Raw genomic sequence first — 17,104 nt, 5'->3', positions numbered from 1 at the left:
CCCACAGAATGTCATGTGCGTTAAAATCACCACACCACAATATTATATTGTGACTGGTGCCCACCACCACCACCCTCTATAGTTCTTCCTGTGAAAGATTCATACATGGGTTGTAAAAGTTTACCAGCACCAAAGCACCTACATTTATCCATACCTCCACTACTATACATTCCAGGGGAGTGACAGTGGGGATCTCTTTGTATGCAAGGCCATCGCTTAAAAAGGTAGCACATCCTCCGCTATGACCATTCTGTCTGTCTTTTTCCATTCTGACATAAGCAGAAATGTTGTAGTCAAGGTGGGAGGAAGCCATGTTTCTTGGATACGTATTACATCTGGTTTAATGTTCTGGTTCTCTATGGATTTTTAAAAATTCTTGTCCATTGGAAATGAGACTCCTGGCATTGGACTGCAGGACCCGTAGGCCCATTTATCCTGGATGTGTTAAGTGTGCTCCTGTGCATGAAGGCCTATATTCTTCTACGATCTGTTTGATTAACTCATGGGTGAGTTCTGGCATGTCTAGATACCTCCTGGCATTTGAGACTGTAAGTTGGGTCTTCTCGGTCCTGGTCTCAACAAAGCTAGTGCATGTTATTATTTCTGTTAGAAGGCTTACAAAGGTCAGTTTATCTATGGTCAGGAGAGAGTCGTCCTGCATGACTGGCAAATTACTTGAGACACTTTCAGTAACTCTGTAATGCTGTATTACTTTTGCTTTCTTCATGGCGAGGCAGCCGCCATATGCCACACTATGATTTCCACCACAACTGCAGCATTTCGGTTCAGTCCCTTCTACACATTGATTGTACTCATGGCTCCCACCACACCTAGGGCTCCAGACTTTTTCTTTGCAGTAGGTGGCAACGTGCCCAAACCTTTGCCACGTGTAGCAACGCATAGTGGGTGGGATGTAGGGTCTCACACTGAAGCTCATGAATCCTAAATGTACACAATCGGGCAGCAGATCATCTTCAAATCCAATCATTACAGTGTTGCTTGGCACCTGGTCTTCACCACAGCCATTTTGGAATCTCTTTACTTTAACTACAGTCCCACCAACAAGGTTACATTTCAACTCTTCATCATTGACCTCGGTAGCAACTCCATTGCCTATATAACTCCTTTACTCCACTTCTGGTCACCATATTTGGTACACTACGGTTTGTTTGGACACACGTGAGGGTTAAGACCTTACTGCGTTGTTCTTCGGAAGCACATGTGAGAAGGACATTGCCATCCGGAAATACTTGGGCATTTATTTCCCCGAGTTGAGATTTTAATGCTGCTGACAGTCTGAGGGTTGATCTTCCCATCGTATCCACCTGAAAACCACATATAGACTTTAAAGTCGGGCTCTGTAGCCCTACTCACCACTGTAGTCTTGGGGCTCAAAGCAAGTTTCCTTTGCTTTGCTTCTTGTCCTTGCTCATTTTCATAGCTACTGCGCTGGCTGCACTTGCTCAACGGCAATTTTAGCATGTAAATCTAGGTGGGGCAAACTAAAATAAAACATGTTTTTATGCATGCCAGCAAAGCCACTAGACAACAAATACAATAATTGCACTATAACTAATAAACAGTGCACACAAAATGTTAGGGCCTACATAAAGCTGTCCCAACAGCAGAGCTCTCTTTTCAGCACCAGGTAGCCTAGTGGTTAGAGCGTTGGACTAGTAACCGAAAGGTTGCTAGATCGAATCCCCGAGCCGACAAGGTAAAAATCTGTCATTCTGCCCTGAACAAGGCAGTTAACCCACTGTTCCTTGGCTGTCATTGAAGATAAGAATTTGTTCTTAACTGACTTGTGTTGTGGAAATTCAGTACTGAGAGAGACTTGGTCATTTTTTCAAACAATCAGCTTTATTTAATATCAATTAATTATTGCAATAATGAGACCGTCAGGCCACCAGTCTTGATTGACTGTTAGGCTGCGAGCCTTTACAGATGCAGTTTTTATATAGCTGATACCAAGATTGCTTAGTCAGTCACTTCTAACCTTCCCATAAGCCACCTTGGTTATCTACACAGGATGGTCTTTTACTTATCTTCCTGGTATCTGGTAAACTGAGAATGTTCTCAACTCTTCCAGGCTCTCTCTATCTGGAGTCACACACACCACATGTCTATAGAATGCTAGCTTTTTATCACCAACACTGTCACATGAGTTGACGCTGGAGAGACGAAGCAGGTACGGGGAGTAACATTTAATAAATGACGAACATATAAGACAAGCACAGTGTCAGCAAACAGAAACTAAGACAAAAAACAATCAATGCATCAGCGGGGAACAGAGCTGGGGAACTGTCAAATATAGGGGAGGAAATAAAACAGGAGGTAAGTGAGTCCAATAACACTGATGCGCGTGACGAGGGAAGGCAGGAGTGCGTGATGCAGGGTAATCTGGCACCCTCAAGCGTGACAGAACCCCTCCCTCTCGTGAAGACACCCGACGTCCCACCTGGGCGAACCGGCCGAGACATGGGCGCTGGGCAAGCCGGTTGGGGCGTGAAAACCCGACAAACCGGCAGGAGCGTGAGAGCCTGGCGAGCCGGCTGAGGCAAGACGCCTGTCGATCCCGCAGTAGAAGGGGAGCCCGATGATCCAGTGGAGTGTGACGTGGGATGGGAAGCCGCCGACCCGGAAAACTGCGAGCCAGCCAGGGCATTAAAGCCCGATGGGCTGGTTTAGGCACCCCCGGTTCCATCGGCGGCGGGATCCTTCCCGACGTCACCAACAAAACAAGACAAAACCTCCTGGACCAGCTGGGCGAACAAGAACTGACGATCCAGCTGAGGCCCGACGTGGGATGGGCCCTCCGAGCCAACCGGGGCAAGGAAACCTCTCGAGACAGCTAGGGCGTGAAAGCCTGATGAGCTGGCTAGACTTCCCCGGATCCATCGGTGGCGACCCAGAGCTTCTGCCACCATTCCAACCGGAACGCCAGTACTCCCCGATGCTTCGTATGTGGCTGCTGCATTCTGTCACATGTATTGACGCTGGAGACGAAGCAGGTACGGGGAATAACATTTAATAAATGACGAACATATAAGTCAAGCACAGTGTCAGCAAACAGAAACTAAGACAAAAGACAATCAATGCAGCAGCCGGGAACAGAGTTGGGGAACTGTCAAATATAGGGGAGGAAATAAACAGGAGATAAGTGAGTCCAGGTGAGACCAATAACGCTGATGCGCGTGACAAGGGAAGGCAGGTGTGCGTGGTGGATGGCAGGAGTGCGTGATGCAGGGTAATCTGGCGCCCTCAAGCGCCAGGGGAAGGGAAGAGCAGGAGCAGACGTGACAAACACTAGTCAATTGTCAGCTTCAAGCCATCTCTAGTAGAACCCATGTCCTCAACACCCAGACAGGGTGCTAGAGTGGAGACCATAAAACACAGCATTAGCAGGACAGAAATATCTTACTGTTCGTTAAGTAAATCATTGTTACATAGCCAACAAATGAGGTGAATACATAATTTTCCCTCACACTTACCTAGTTAAATAAAAGGTAAAAAATATTTATTTTTAAAATCCTTACCACCGAGTCTTGTCTGGCGGCAAAACAATTAGTTCAGCCTCATTTGCTGCCTTTAAAAAAAAAAAAAAACATAGCTAAGATGGCTGACTTGCTTAATCAAATGTGGTTTCTACTGACAATTGAGACGTACAAACGATGGCATAAAAGGAACGATGAGCGGATAAGAGGCAATCCGTAATTTCAATTAAGACATTGTCTATTTGTTCAGCACTTTTGAAATGTACAACGACAGAATTCAGAATATGGGCCGTTCTTACAGTGTTCTCCCTGTACACCAAGTCAGAACTGTAGCATAAGTAAAAGGGGGCATTTAAGCAGACAATGAAAGCTCTTACAATATTACAATTATGACATTTCTCTAAAACAGGCTATAGGCTACATGTGCACCACCAAGTCAGAACGGTAGGCTAAGTTATGAGGGGGAAAGGTACCAGATTAGGGTGAGGCACATTGTCTACTAACAGTTTACTACACAACATTTACTTATTACTTTCTTAGCTACAGTATACATATCTCCATTACATACTACATCATTTATGCAGCAGCATACAATACATTTATGACTCAACATTGTGCTGTGCTCACTTGAACAGCAAGGTGGCGCAGCAGTCCTTCTGGCAGGAAAATTGTCATGAAACGTCAACAACATCTGGGGTTCTCTGGATTTATGGTGCTGTCAAGACAACTGGGAACTACTAAAAAAAACTAGGTCGTCAGTCCTTTTAAGCCTGGAAAAGAGACCCTTAAACCCAGACTTGGAGCACACCCTCTCCACCAAATAGCAGGCAAGGGAAGCAAAATAGTGATTGCTTTGCAGGTAGCCACGTATTCCTTCCAAACCACTCCTTGTTGAAGTTGTGATTTCCAACTTGTGTAATGTTTATGTTCAATGGCCGATGAGCACCGATACATTATGTATAATTTCTCTTCATATGACGAGGATTGAAAAGGATTTACCAGTAGATTGTTGACGCGATTCATGATGATGACTGCTTGTCTAGCTTGCTAAGATTTAGAAAGTACGATGTCCAATCAAAGCTACGGTAGATATGTGATTTGATCTGTTGCCAATGACCTTGAGCCTTCTTGGATGGGCACTTCTAATGTAATTCCATGGCACCACACAAGGGGGCTTGAACTTTCTAGCTCTTCCTGTAGATTTTGCGATGACGTAGTGTCCCCATGAGTGACAGAACAATCACAGCACAACTAGAGAAGATGACCAACCCCTACGCTCTCTATTTTCCTCTGGCTGCCCCTCCACCTCAGAAAGCACTGAGCTAGGCTGAAACACCTGCATTTTGGAGCTGCCTTAAGAAAGCAAAAAAAGAGACCATGTTCATATGTGGCTTTATTAATTCACCTTTTTTTTTTTTTACATTGTTTGCAAACTGATATTTGACACATTAATGCCAAAATAAAATGCAAAACATGCACTTTTATTTTGCTAAAAATGTGGGGCTCACCCTGAATGACGTGTTGCCACTTAACAGTACTGTGGTTCCCACAACTACTCCTGGACCACTCGTATTGCTATGTCCTGACATATTTAACGAGGTTCTCCACAGTCCTCAAACTCCTCGCTTTCATCCCCCTGCTCCATCATGTCTCCACCATTCACAGCCCGGTCATTGCACAGCCACCTTCAGCCTTGAATTTGTGAATAAAGACATCTGCAGATCAGTTGGCTAATCCACAAGTTTGAAACACACCGCCGTCCCAAATCCAGCCTCCTCCAGGCTAAAATCAACAATACATACGTTTGTATCTGATTAATAAATTACCTTACTTACCAGACCAAGTAAGCCAAGCCCAAGACTCCTAAAGGCCGCTATATACTTCGCGCAAACAGAGCGACCTCGTATACCATCCGTTCCAAAATTTGAGCCACACAAATGCATGTAGAACTAAGTGTGACAACTACACTCTGCTTCGACCTCATGGCTTGGTTTTTGCTCTGACTTACACTGTCAACTGTGGGACCTTATATAGACAGGTGTGTGCCTTTCTAAATCATGTCCAATCAATTTAATTTACCACAGGTGGACTCCAATCAAGTTGTAGAAACATCTCAAGGATGATCAATGGAAATAGGATGCACCTGAGCTCAATTTTGCGTCTCATAGAAAAGTCTGAATACTTACAGTATGTAAATAAGGTATTTCTGTTTAAAAAAAAGTATCATTTGCTTTGTCATTATGGGGTATTGTGTGTAGATTGATGAGGAAAACCATTAATTTAATACATTTTAGAATAAGGCTGTAACATAACAAAATGTGGAAAAAGTGAAGGGGTCTGAATAATTTCTGAATGCACTGTATATGAGACAAAAGCAATGATTTTTGAAACGTCTATTTGAGTTATAGGTTTGGGGGGGTTTTGAAAAAAAAATGCTCCAATTTATGCTTTGGCCACAAATACGAGTATAGGATAAGTCAACAACATTATTTAGGAATGAGTTAACAGAATATGAACTTTTAAAAGTGATATTTTCACTGGACAGTTACTTTATTGTTCAGATCAAATCACAACCCGTACAGTATAACCAATTTCATCCAACTATCTCAAATCAATCAAATTCACAATAAAATTTGGTCATTAATGTTGTTGATTTTTAATCACCTTTCAATCCATTAGACTCCAACTCCCAATTGTAATCAAAATGCCAAGTAAGCTCACCAGGTTGAGGAAAGTAAGGTAGTTCCAGGTTCCACCACACTGAAACATCCCAGGTGGTAACTTCTCCCGATCCTAAGCAACCATGAACTTAATAATGACAAAGGCATACCAGCTGAAAGCTGTGATATGGTAAACTATTGTCACTTTTGCAATCATGATGAACTATGATAGATTGACACTAGATTGATACTATTCTATAACAGAAATACTAGCAAACACTAAGAGAAATAAACAAAACAAACACTGAATGTGGCATTGGCACAAACTGTACCAGAAAACTGAAGGTGCTGCTTTCCCATCTGATGTAGTATACAATGTTGCTAGAAAGAAAGAAGGGGTTTTGGCAGAGAAAAGCTCTTTATTTCAAGATTATGATTCAGCATCGGCTTGTTCAGACAATTGGCAGTAAAAGGGTTACAAAAGCACATTCCTAGACAAGCAGCCCACTATTGCTGGTGACATTTGGGGGTTTTCTTCTTTCATAATCAGTCCAACCTGGCATGTGATTGGACGGTGAGTTCACACACACTGATTTGGTTTAGTGATGTCAAAGGATGAATAATTAGCATAAAAAGTAGCATGAGTAATGGAAACATAATGTGTTATTATTATGTCTCTGGTATTTGCTAAGATACATAATGGGTTTAGAACACCTTGTTAGTATGTCTCATGTAATAGCCTACATTACAATTGTTTAAAAAAATTATTTCGCCTTTCTTTAACGAGGCAAGTCCGTTAAGAAAAAATACACAGCACATGTCTCTAATTAGTACAGAAATAGAAGATTCGCTCAGTGCTGTAGCTAATCAATTTGTTTCACTCTAGCAGTTTTTTATAGGAAATAAATCATCTGTTTCTAAGAATTCAAAGAGATTTTCTGTAGCTTTTTTTGTTGACCCAAAGAAACTTTTCGGTTAGAGTGCTCGTGGATTTAGCTGACCATGTACATTGCAAATTCTTAGTTATTTATCAACAGTAGGCCTGCTACAATTCACAGTTCATAGATCCCAAAGGAACTCCAAAGGGAAACCTTTCATCCCCTCCTTGTAGATGGTGTCAAACCTTTCATCCCCTCCTTTCATCCCCTCATTGGTTTTTACTCTGACATGCACTGTCAACTGTGGGACCTTATGTAGACAGGTGTGTGCCTTTCCAAATCATGTCCAATCAATTGAATTTACCACAGATGGACTTCAATCTTGTTGTAGAAACATCTCAAGGATGATCAATGGAAATAGGATGCACCAGAGCTCAATTTCATGTCTCATAGCAAAGGGTCTGAATACTTATGAAAATAAGGTTTTTCTGTTTTTTATTTTGAATACATTTACAAAAATGTTTAAAAACCTGTTTTCACTTTGTCATTATGGGGTACTGTGTGTAGATTGATGAGGAAAGAAACACATTTTATAAATTTTAGAATAAGGCTCCAACATAACAAAATGTGGAAAAAGTCAAGGGGTCTGAAAACCTTCCAAATGCACTGTATATTTACACTACATGGCCAAAAGTATGTGGACACCCCTTCAAATGAGTGGATTCGGCAATTTCAGCCACAGCTGTTGCTGACTGGTGTATAAAATCAAGCACACTGCCATGCAATCTCCATAGACAAACATTGGAAGTGGAATGGCCTGTACTGAAGAGCTCAATGACTTTCAACGTGGCACCGTCATAGGATGCCACCTTTCCAACAAATCAGTTCTTCAAATTTCTTCCCTGCTAGAGCTGCCCTGGTCAACCGTCAGTGCTGTTATTGTTAAGTGGAAACGTCTAGAAGCAACAACGGCTCACCCACGAAGTGGTAGGACACACAAGCTCACAGAAAGGGACCGCCAAGTGGTGAAGCGTGTAAAAATCTTCACTCACTACAGAGTTCCAAACTGCCTCTGGAAGCAATGTCAGCATAAGAACTGTTCGTCGGGAGATTCATGAAATGGGTTTCTATTGCTGAGCAGCCGCACACAAGCCTAAGATCACCATGTGCAAAGCCAAGCGTCAGCTGGAGTGGTGTAAAACTCGCCGCCAATTGGACGCCGGAGCAGTGGAAAAGCGTTCTCTGGAGTGATGAGTCACGCTTCACCATGTGGCAGTCAGACGGACAAATCTGGGTTTGTCAGATGCCAGGAGAATGCTACCTGCCAAATGCATAATGCCAACTGTTAAGTTTGGTGGATGAGGAATAATGGTCTGGGGCTGTTTTTCATGGTTCGGTCTAGGCCCCTTAGTTCCAATGAGGGGAAATCTTAACGCTACAGAATACAATGGCATTCTAGACAGTTCTGTGCTTCCAACTTTGTGGCAACAGTTTCGGGAAGACCCTTTCCTGTTTCAGCATGACAATGCCTCCTTTCACAAAGCGAAATCCATACAGAAATGGTTTGTCGAGATTGGTGTGGAAGAACTTGACTGGCCTGCACAGAGCCCTGACCTCAACCCCATCGAACACCTTTGGGATGAAGTGGAACGCCGACTGAGAGCCAGGTCTAATCGCCCAACATCAGTGCCTGACCTCACTAATGCTCTTGTGGCTGAATAGAAGCAAGTCCCCACAGCAAGTGGATAGCCTTCCCAGAAGAGTGGAGGCTGTTATTACAGCAAAGGGGGGGACCAACTCCATTCTATTTCCCATGATTTTGGAATGAGATTTTCGACCAGCAGGTGTCCACATACTTTCGAAAGCCCAAACTGGAGATAGCAATATCCCATGGCATTAACATTTTAGTGCAAATACACATGATTATTCATGCATACACAGGTAACTGCCAAAAATAAAAATAACACCAACATAATGTTTCTTAATAGGGTGTTGGGCCACCATGAACAGCTTCAATGCACCTTGGCATAGATTCTGCAAGTGTCTGGAACTCTATTGGAGGGATGCAACACCATTCTTCCACGAGAAATTCCATAATTTGTGTTTTGTTGATGGTGGTGTAAAACGCTGTCTCAGGCGCCACTCCAGAATCTCCCAGAAGTGTTCAATTGGGTTGAGATCTGGTGACTGAGACAAACATGGCATATGGTTTGTCTCAATGGATGAATATGTATGAACTTTCCAATTTGTAAGTCGCTCTGGATAAGAGCGTCTGCTAAATGACTTAAATGTAAATGTAATGGTTTACATCGTTTTCATGCTCATCAAACCATTCAGTAACCACTTGTGCCCTGCGGATGGGGGCATTGTCATCCTATGGAGGTATAACAATAGTATCCAAAATAATGGCCGCCCCAGCATTTTTATGCATGACCCAAAGCATGATGTTAATTGCTTAATTAATTCAGGAACCACACCTGTATGGAAGCACATGCCTTCAATATAATTTGTATCCCTCATTTACATATGTGTTTACATTATTTTGGCAGTTACCTGCATTTGGTTTATCTAGCACATTGTCATCCTGATTTGTTACACCTACTAACCTACTGAAATGAAGAAAGTGGTCCATTAACTAATTGAAAGCTATACTTGCACTGTTTATGATGATTACATTTTCTATAATGATTAATGGTGATTCTAATTTTAGTATTTTGAAATGTCTGTTAGTATATAAAAACAGATCCTCAAACAGATAATAATTAAACAACCATGAGAGTAACAGATATTACATTGCACTTGACCAATACAGTCAACAATGACACAATGTGTCCGGTGTGTCTATGAACACAATAGTTTTCAAATATATTGCACATTTAGTTGTGTATTTATCTGATGAGATTTCATGTTTCATTCCCACCTTGTAGATAGCAGTAGTCCATTGTCCACACTGTAGAGTCTCTGTTTACTTATACAGTAGTCCATGTTGGTAAACTTAGTCAACTTTGTCAAGTTTCTGTTCATGTTCCCATAAACCTTAATCATTTACATGCAGATAGTCCATTCGGAGGAACACTCTAATATAGAAACCTGAGAATAATAGCTCTCTGTTGGTTAGCTAGCTGTGCCTCTCCGACCTGTGGTTTTAGACTTTTGGGGAATGGAGATAGTTAAATGACAAGTTTTAGAGGAGAATTAGCTATGGTCTTTCCCCATACTCACTCATCCTTCCGATCCCTGGTTAAGGCGCCATCTATCAAAATACAGAATAATAAACAGAAAACATGAGCTCACATGAAGGAAAGCAGGTGTGAGTGAAAACACAATACAGTGGGAACCTTGGGTACAATAGGTACCTTAAAATTGTATTTTGTAAATTGCTACTGGCCTATTGATACAGTATGGTACTTTACCTCAAAGCGGCTGTATATTTTCCTCTCCTTCCGCATGCTCTCGATTCTCTGAAGTAGCTTCTCCCGCTCCTGAGAAGTTCTAGTCGGGCCTCTGCTCTGTCCTTGGGCTGATGCTTCCTCCTTACCACTAACACCCCGGTCAGCCTCATCCTGTTTGGCATCATCAGTGACAGCGGATTCTGTAGTGAGTTCTGTCCGGCTTTGGCTGTTAGCAGAAATCTGCCCTAAAAGGAGCTTTGTGTCATCTCTTAGGTTGCTGCTTGAGAGTACATTGGCAGTAGATGAATGGTAGTGGGACTGGCTTACTTTAGCTTGCTTCACTGGGGGTGATATGGGATTAGTTTGATCTGTAGGGCTCTCTGGTTTCATAGTGCTATCATTCTCTTTGGTTTCATTAGGACTCTGAGGTCCATGGGAGCCAGATTCTCCAGGAGCAGTTTTGCTCATTGTCTCAGCGTCAACTGCTTTCTTGTCACCTTTAGCGGCAGGAGAACTTCCAGCTTTTTGCTCCTTGATAAGGTTACTTAGTTTGCCCTTCTTACTGTTATCCACAATGACGGATGGAGCTGGGACAGTGTCATGAGAGGCAGTGGAATGAGTTGGGTTTGAGTTACTTGATGGGTTGGATTCTATAAGGACAGGGTTGAATGGTGAGGTAGACTCAGTTGGGGTATGATTAGGAGAGGAGCAATATTCGGTTGGGGTGAGGTTTGGAGAAGTGATAGATTTTGTTTGGCCAGACATGGGGCACAAAACTGATCCACCTGACGCAGACATAGGGGAGGAATGTGATTTTGTTTGGGTAGGGTTAGAAGATGCACTTGAATCTGTTGGGGTGGGGTCAGGAGATGCACCTGGTTCCGTTGGGGTGTTGTTAGGATAAGGGTTGGGTTCTCTTGTTGTTTGATTGGAAGAAGAACTAGATTGTGTTGGTGTTAGGATGGGAGATTTGTTGGTTTGTTCCGTGACATGCTTTGGCGATGGAAGTGAGGAGTTGGGAGAGTCATTAAACTCTGCTGTGGTGGGCTTTGGAGAGGAGTTGGATGCTGTTTTGGAGGGTTTGGGGGATAAAACAAACTCATCTTGGCCAGGACTAGGAGAGGAGTAGGATTTTATTGGGTTGGTCTTTGGAGAGGGTGACTTCAACTCAGTTGTGGCAATTGTAAACAATGACTCCTTTGTGGAGGGATTGGGAGAGATGTTAGAGTCTATTGGTGTTGATGAAGTGGACCCAACTAAGGTGGATGTAGGTAAGGAACTGGATTTTGTTTGGGTAGAGCTTGGCAGAAGGCTAAGTTCTGTTGCAGGGGCAGGGATTGAGGACGAGCAAGATTGGATTGGGGTAAGGCTAAGAGATTCCTTGGAATCAGTTTTGTCAGGCTTGGGAGACACAACTGGCTCAACTGGACCAGGAATAATGGGGGGACTTGATTGCAATGGGATGGTATGAGCGGAGGTGCTGGATTTTGATGGAATGGGATGAGAAGAGACACTTGATGCGGATTGGGTGGGGCTCAGAGGTTTGTTGGACTCTACTGTGACTGGTTTAGAGGATAGTAATTGCTGCTTTGACGGGGGGTTAGATGAACTGGACTCATTAAGGGTGGGGGTAAGGGCTGAGCTCAAATCTTTTGCTGCATGTTTAAATGAAGTGAGATGAGTTAAACTGAAACTCGTTGATGTCGGAGATAACGACGAGCTAACTTCTTTTAGGGTGAGTGGAAGAGATGGGCTCAGCTCCTTTGAAGCAGGATTTGAAGAATTTGGTTCCTTTGGTGATTGTTTATATAAACTAAACTCCTTTGGGGCGATGTTAAAGCTATGCTCTTTTGAGGTGTGCTCAAGAAATGCACTTGTATCTCTAGGGTTAACTTCAGACACACTTTGGTTCTGACTGTTCTTCAGCTCAATCTTCTCAGCATCCGTAGCGACTCTAAGTAGCCCATCGTCACAAGACAATCTACACCTGAGGAATGTTTTGGAGTCACTTTTGGGAAGATTAAGTTCTTCCTGTTCTTTATCTTTAGAAGCCTTGTCTTTGACATCAAGATGTAATGAGCCATGTGTTGCCATGGATGTTTTATTCTCCTGTGAGACTGGTGAGGTTTCCAGTGTTTCCGAAGAGGCCTGTGTTGATGTAGCTGTCTTTTTGGTGGAAGTATCTGCTGGATTAGGTGGGGTCTCTGTTGATGTTGCTGTCTTTTTGTTTGATGCATCTTCTGGTTTAAGAGGTCCCTCTGTTGATGTAGRTGTCTTTTTGGTGGAAGTATCTGCTGGATTAGGTGGGGTCTCTGTTGATGTTGCTGTCTTTTTGTTTGATGCATCTTCTGGTTTAAGAGGTCCCTCTGTTGATGTAGATGGCTTTTTGGTGGAAGTATCTGCTGGATTTAGTGGAGCCACTGGAAGAGTAGGTTCTACACTTGTGACTTCGTCCTTTGTTGTCAAGTCAAATGGAGTCACTGGATTTAGAGGAGCTTTTTCAGCGCTGCTCTCAGACTCTGAAGTCTTTGCAGCTTTTCGTTTGGCAGCCAACTCTTTAAAAAACTTGAACCTACTGTCTGGATCATTCATATCTATATATAATGTATTGCTCAATGAAGATGGCAGGTATGCTGTTTGTATGGTTTTGGGTTGCTCAATTTGAGCAGATTTGGATGGATGTGCACATTGTACCATTTTGCTTTCTTCTTCATGGTCAGGTTTAGGTTGTTTCTTTGAAGAAGCCATGTCGGTGCCCACAGGAGGATTATTTTGCAATTCCTTATCACCGGCATCAGTAGTGATGTCCTCAGATTTCAAAGACTCTATGGTTGAATTATCAACTGTTGCTGGCTTATTACATCTCCATTCAAAAGGTTCTCTTGTTATGGATCTTCGTTTTCCCAAAATCTGAGCGGTCAAGGATAATCTAGATTGGTCATCTTCCTCGTTGGCAGTTTCCTCGCAATGTTGGCCTGAGGTAAGGTTCAGTTCGTGAGAGATATGCTGTTCTAGTTGTGAGCTGAAGATTAGTGAGGATCTTAGCCTTGAGGTCCTTTGGATAGCAGGGTTGAACCTCCTACGGAATGACTCTTCTCTTTTGGGCTCTTTTACATCCATGTTCTCTGATTTGTCGCCTTCATCTGTTGCCATGCTAACAATAATAGCTGGTGTTCTTGAATGTTCTGGGCGTGTGGTCTTTAACCTGAGCCCTGCAATCTTGGGTAACTCTTTGGCATTAAACTTGGGATCTGATACCAGTGGAGCAAATATTATTCCTTGTGAAGGATTAAGGGGCTCTTCAAAGGGGTCATTTCCAAAAGGCTGTGAAATGTCTTCTTCTCCGGCATCATCATATGCACTGAGGTATGAGCTGATCCTCCAATCTCGCATTCCCTGCTTTGCACTGGGATCCTGTGTTTTACGGTCCGAACCAGACCCAACAAAAAACTGCTTCTGTTCAGACAGGTTTTGTTGTGTTGGGGAGGTCTGACAGGCATAAGGATGGCCCACGCTCAGTCTTTTTGCGTTTGAATGACAAAAGGGACCCTCTCCTGGATGTGATAATTTGTCTGAGCCATGTCCCATCTCCACAGCAAGTTTCGAGGATGATAAATAATTCACTACAGGGTCATAGTTGTCTGGTGGCTCTATCTCTATTCCATGTGGGTAACCAGACTCAGAATACTGATCCATCGGAGGGTACCCTTGGTCACTGAATTGATCGTAGCTACCAAAACCAGGCTCTGGCCCTGTTCTCTGGTAGTGATGCTGTTCCCTATGTATCTTCCTGCTCTGGGTTGCCATACCCTCCTCAAAGTTGTGCATGGCTTGGTGCTGCATGAATTGAGGGGAGGAGTGTCTGGCATAAGTGCCCTCTGCATAACTGTGCCTTTTAGAGCCAGCAAAATCCATTGTGTTTGACTGCATCATAGGGTGACCTTGCTCCATAAAATACTGCTGCTCTATTCTAAATTGCTGTGAGGAGTACTTGTTTCTGTACATATCAAGTGAACCCTGATCTAGTGACCTGTGGATGTGCTCGTGCCTTCCAGGGGGCATTCTTTTCTGATCATCAAAGGAATGTCTAGCCCATTCTTTAGGACGAGAGCTCTCGATGGGCAGGAACTTTCTGGGATCTCTGAACAATGGTGTCCTATCAGTGCTGTATTGGCTGTCAGATAAACTGCTGTAGTCTGGCACTGGAACAAGAACATTTTCAGGTACCAAAGGTTGGGACTGTGCAAACAGGATCCGGAACTCCTCATCAAAAGTAGCCACAAGCTGTCCAAGAAAGAGGTGAGCCATGCAACGGTGAATCTTCTCAAAAGACCACATGAAGCTGTGGGCAGAGAGATTCATGGAATTTCATTACACAGCATAATGTAGCAAAATATACATATTACAATGGAATAAGGAACTCTTACTCCATTACTATGCAAATGCAAAGAAATTGCTAAATTACAATGCAACAATAATGTTACTACACAGGTGTAAGAGAAACTTAATGTACAGTTTCTTAAATCCACATTACTAATGTCAGGTCTGCTTGAGAAATCATGCAACATTTGTACAATTTTAAAACACTTTGTACCACATTCTTCATTTTCATGTACCACATTCTTCATGAACCCTCACCTATAGTTTCCACTCAGGACAGCCCTGCAGTCTGTCAGCAAGAAGCGATCCAGCATCTGACCCTTGAAGGACTTTCCAGAGCGACAGCGATAGGTGATGCCTGACACAGTTCTGACACGCATGAACTGCAAGATAAAAACATGATGTTCTCATTAGATGTTCTCCAAAAAGAACTGAATTGGTTCCACATGAATAATGATTGAAATTGAGTAGTTGTTGTTCATTGAATGGGAACAAATGAGGGAGGAGGCAGTGGGTCTTCATGTTCACGGTTGAGAGGAAGAGCTATTCATATCCCAAGCCTACAGGTTTCCTTTATTGGTCTTCACGGATCCACAAGTATCCGAATACCCAAGACACAATCTGGGACCCGAGCGGGTCCAGATCCAGAATTATAAATAATGTCACGGGTCTGAGTCGGATCTGATATGATTGCCACGGGTCTCAGGTATGTGCAATTTTAACTGACTTGTCTGGAAGGGCCCGCACAGCTCCGAATGCGACAGCTGCAGTTGAGAGAGAGATTTATTTTTTTATCACTCATACTGCTGCTATTGCTTTTCAAGAGAGTGGAGCATGGTGCATGGCGCTTGTTGTTGGCCAATCGTAAGTCATCAAAGCGGCAATATGCCACAGTCGTAGAGTCTCCATGTTTCGCAAAAGTTAGGAGATATCTAATCAATGGAAGATGGAATTAAAATTACGGAATTAAAAGTTAAAGAAGAATAGGCTACAATGACCAAGAGCCAACAGGTAGGCTGCTACTTAATATTCTGAATGGAATTGTTGTTATTTGTAACTGTAGGATGAGAAAGCACATGCACTGCAGGCTCAATTAGCCTAGCTAGCTAACGTTAGCTAGCTTCTCCGGATTTGATGCAGTCAAGACAGGTACTATGTAATCATATTTGATGATAAATAACCCAGCTATTGAAGCTATTAATCTACTATAGCACAAGTCGACTTGGTTGGTTGCTGTCTCTTGTCTCTCCCTGCTTCCAGTGTCACTCGCTCACAGTACAGCCCCTCCCCTGCACCTCTCTCCCTCTTCTCATGCTTTATCAGCTCTGGATAATAAAGGAGCTTAAAAACGTCTTAGGGCTTGGGGGCAGTATCCTGAATTTCCGCCTGTCTGACGTGCCCAAGGTAAACTGCCTGTTACTCAGGCCCAGAAGCTAGGATATGCATATAATTGGTAGAATTAGATTTAAAAAACACTCTGAAGTTTCTAAAACTGTTGAAATAATGTATGTGAGTATAACAGAACTGATATGGCAGGTGAAAACCCGAGGAAAATCCATCCGTACATTTCTTTTCACAGGCCTTTTCAATGGAAGCCTATGGGATATACAAATAAATAGCTCCCAGATTGCAGTACCTATGGCTTCCACTAGATGTCAACAGTCTTTATACAAGGTTTCAGGCTTGTGTAGCTGGGACCCTTGGGATTGCAAACAGAGGAAGATCTTCAAAGGTAAGTGATTTATTTTATCGCTATTTGTGATTTTTTTTTACGCCTGTGCTGGTTTGAAAAATATGTTGATGTGGGGCGCTGTCCTCAGATAATCGAATGCTATGCTTTCACCGTAAAGCCTATTGTAAATCGGACAACGCATTTCGATTACCAAGAATCTAAGCTTTTGAATGATGTAAGACACTTGTATTTCCATGAATGTTTAATATTACGATTTTTTATTTTGAATTTGGCGCTCTGCAATTACAACGGATGTTGTCGAATATGAACCCTCTAGCGGGATCCGATCCCTAAGAGCTTTAAAAAAGGACTTTTCTGCTGCTTTACTGCTGATCAGACCGGGTCTGGATTCAACCAGGTCTATACGGAACGGGTCTAGCTGTTCTCGGGTCCGTTCAGAATGGGTATCTATATTTAAAAAATGTATTTATGCATATCGGGTCCGGGTGGGACAGCCCCAGGTCCTTTTTGGTACGAGTCCAACTTTTTGACCTCTAGTTTCCTTTCCGTTAAAGTTCCTTACTGAATATGAACTTCCAGAGGAAAGCCTTATAAGGGAAAATGC

General features: G+C 42.9%; 1 protein-coding gene across 2 annotated transcripts in view; it reads right to left on the bottom strand.

The window, feature by feature from the left end:
* Positions 1-6,556: 6,556 nt before the first annotated feature.
* LOC111977800 (protein FAM83H) overlaps positions 6,557-17,104 on the bottom strand; it is a 30,328-nt gene continuing 19,780 nt past the window's right edge. The window contains exons 4-7 of one of the 2 annotated variants that reach the window (XR_011481429.1): positions 15,066-15,190; positions 10,449-14,769; positions 9,344-10,288; positions 6,557-9,249 (exon numbers count right to left, since the gene is read on the bottom strand). Coding sequence is in view for 1 of the 2 variants with exons in the window: in XM_024007476.2 (XP_023863244.1) it covers positions 10,277-10,288; positions 10,449-14,769; positions 15,066-15,190 (4,458 nt within the window). In the remaining variant the exon portion in view is untranslated. The other variant, XM_024007476.2, reaches the window with a different exon arrangement.

This window comes from Salvelinus sp. IW2-2015, linkage group LG18 (genome assembly GCF_002910315.2).
Source record: "Salvelinus sp. IW2-2015 linkage group LG18, ASM291031v2, whole genome shotgun sequence".
NCBI classification, from domain to species: domain Eukaryota; kingdom Metazoa; phylum Chordata; class Actinopteri; order Salmoniformes; family Salmonidae; genus Salvelinus; species Salvelinus sp. IW2-2015.
The sequence above is the reverse complement of the archived record's forward strand: the minus strand, read 5'-3'. Positions and strand labels throughout refer to the sequence as shown.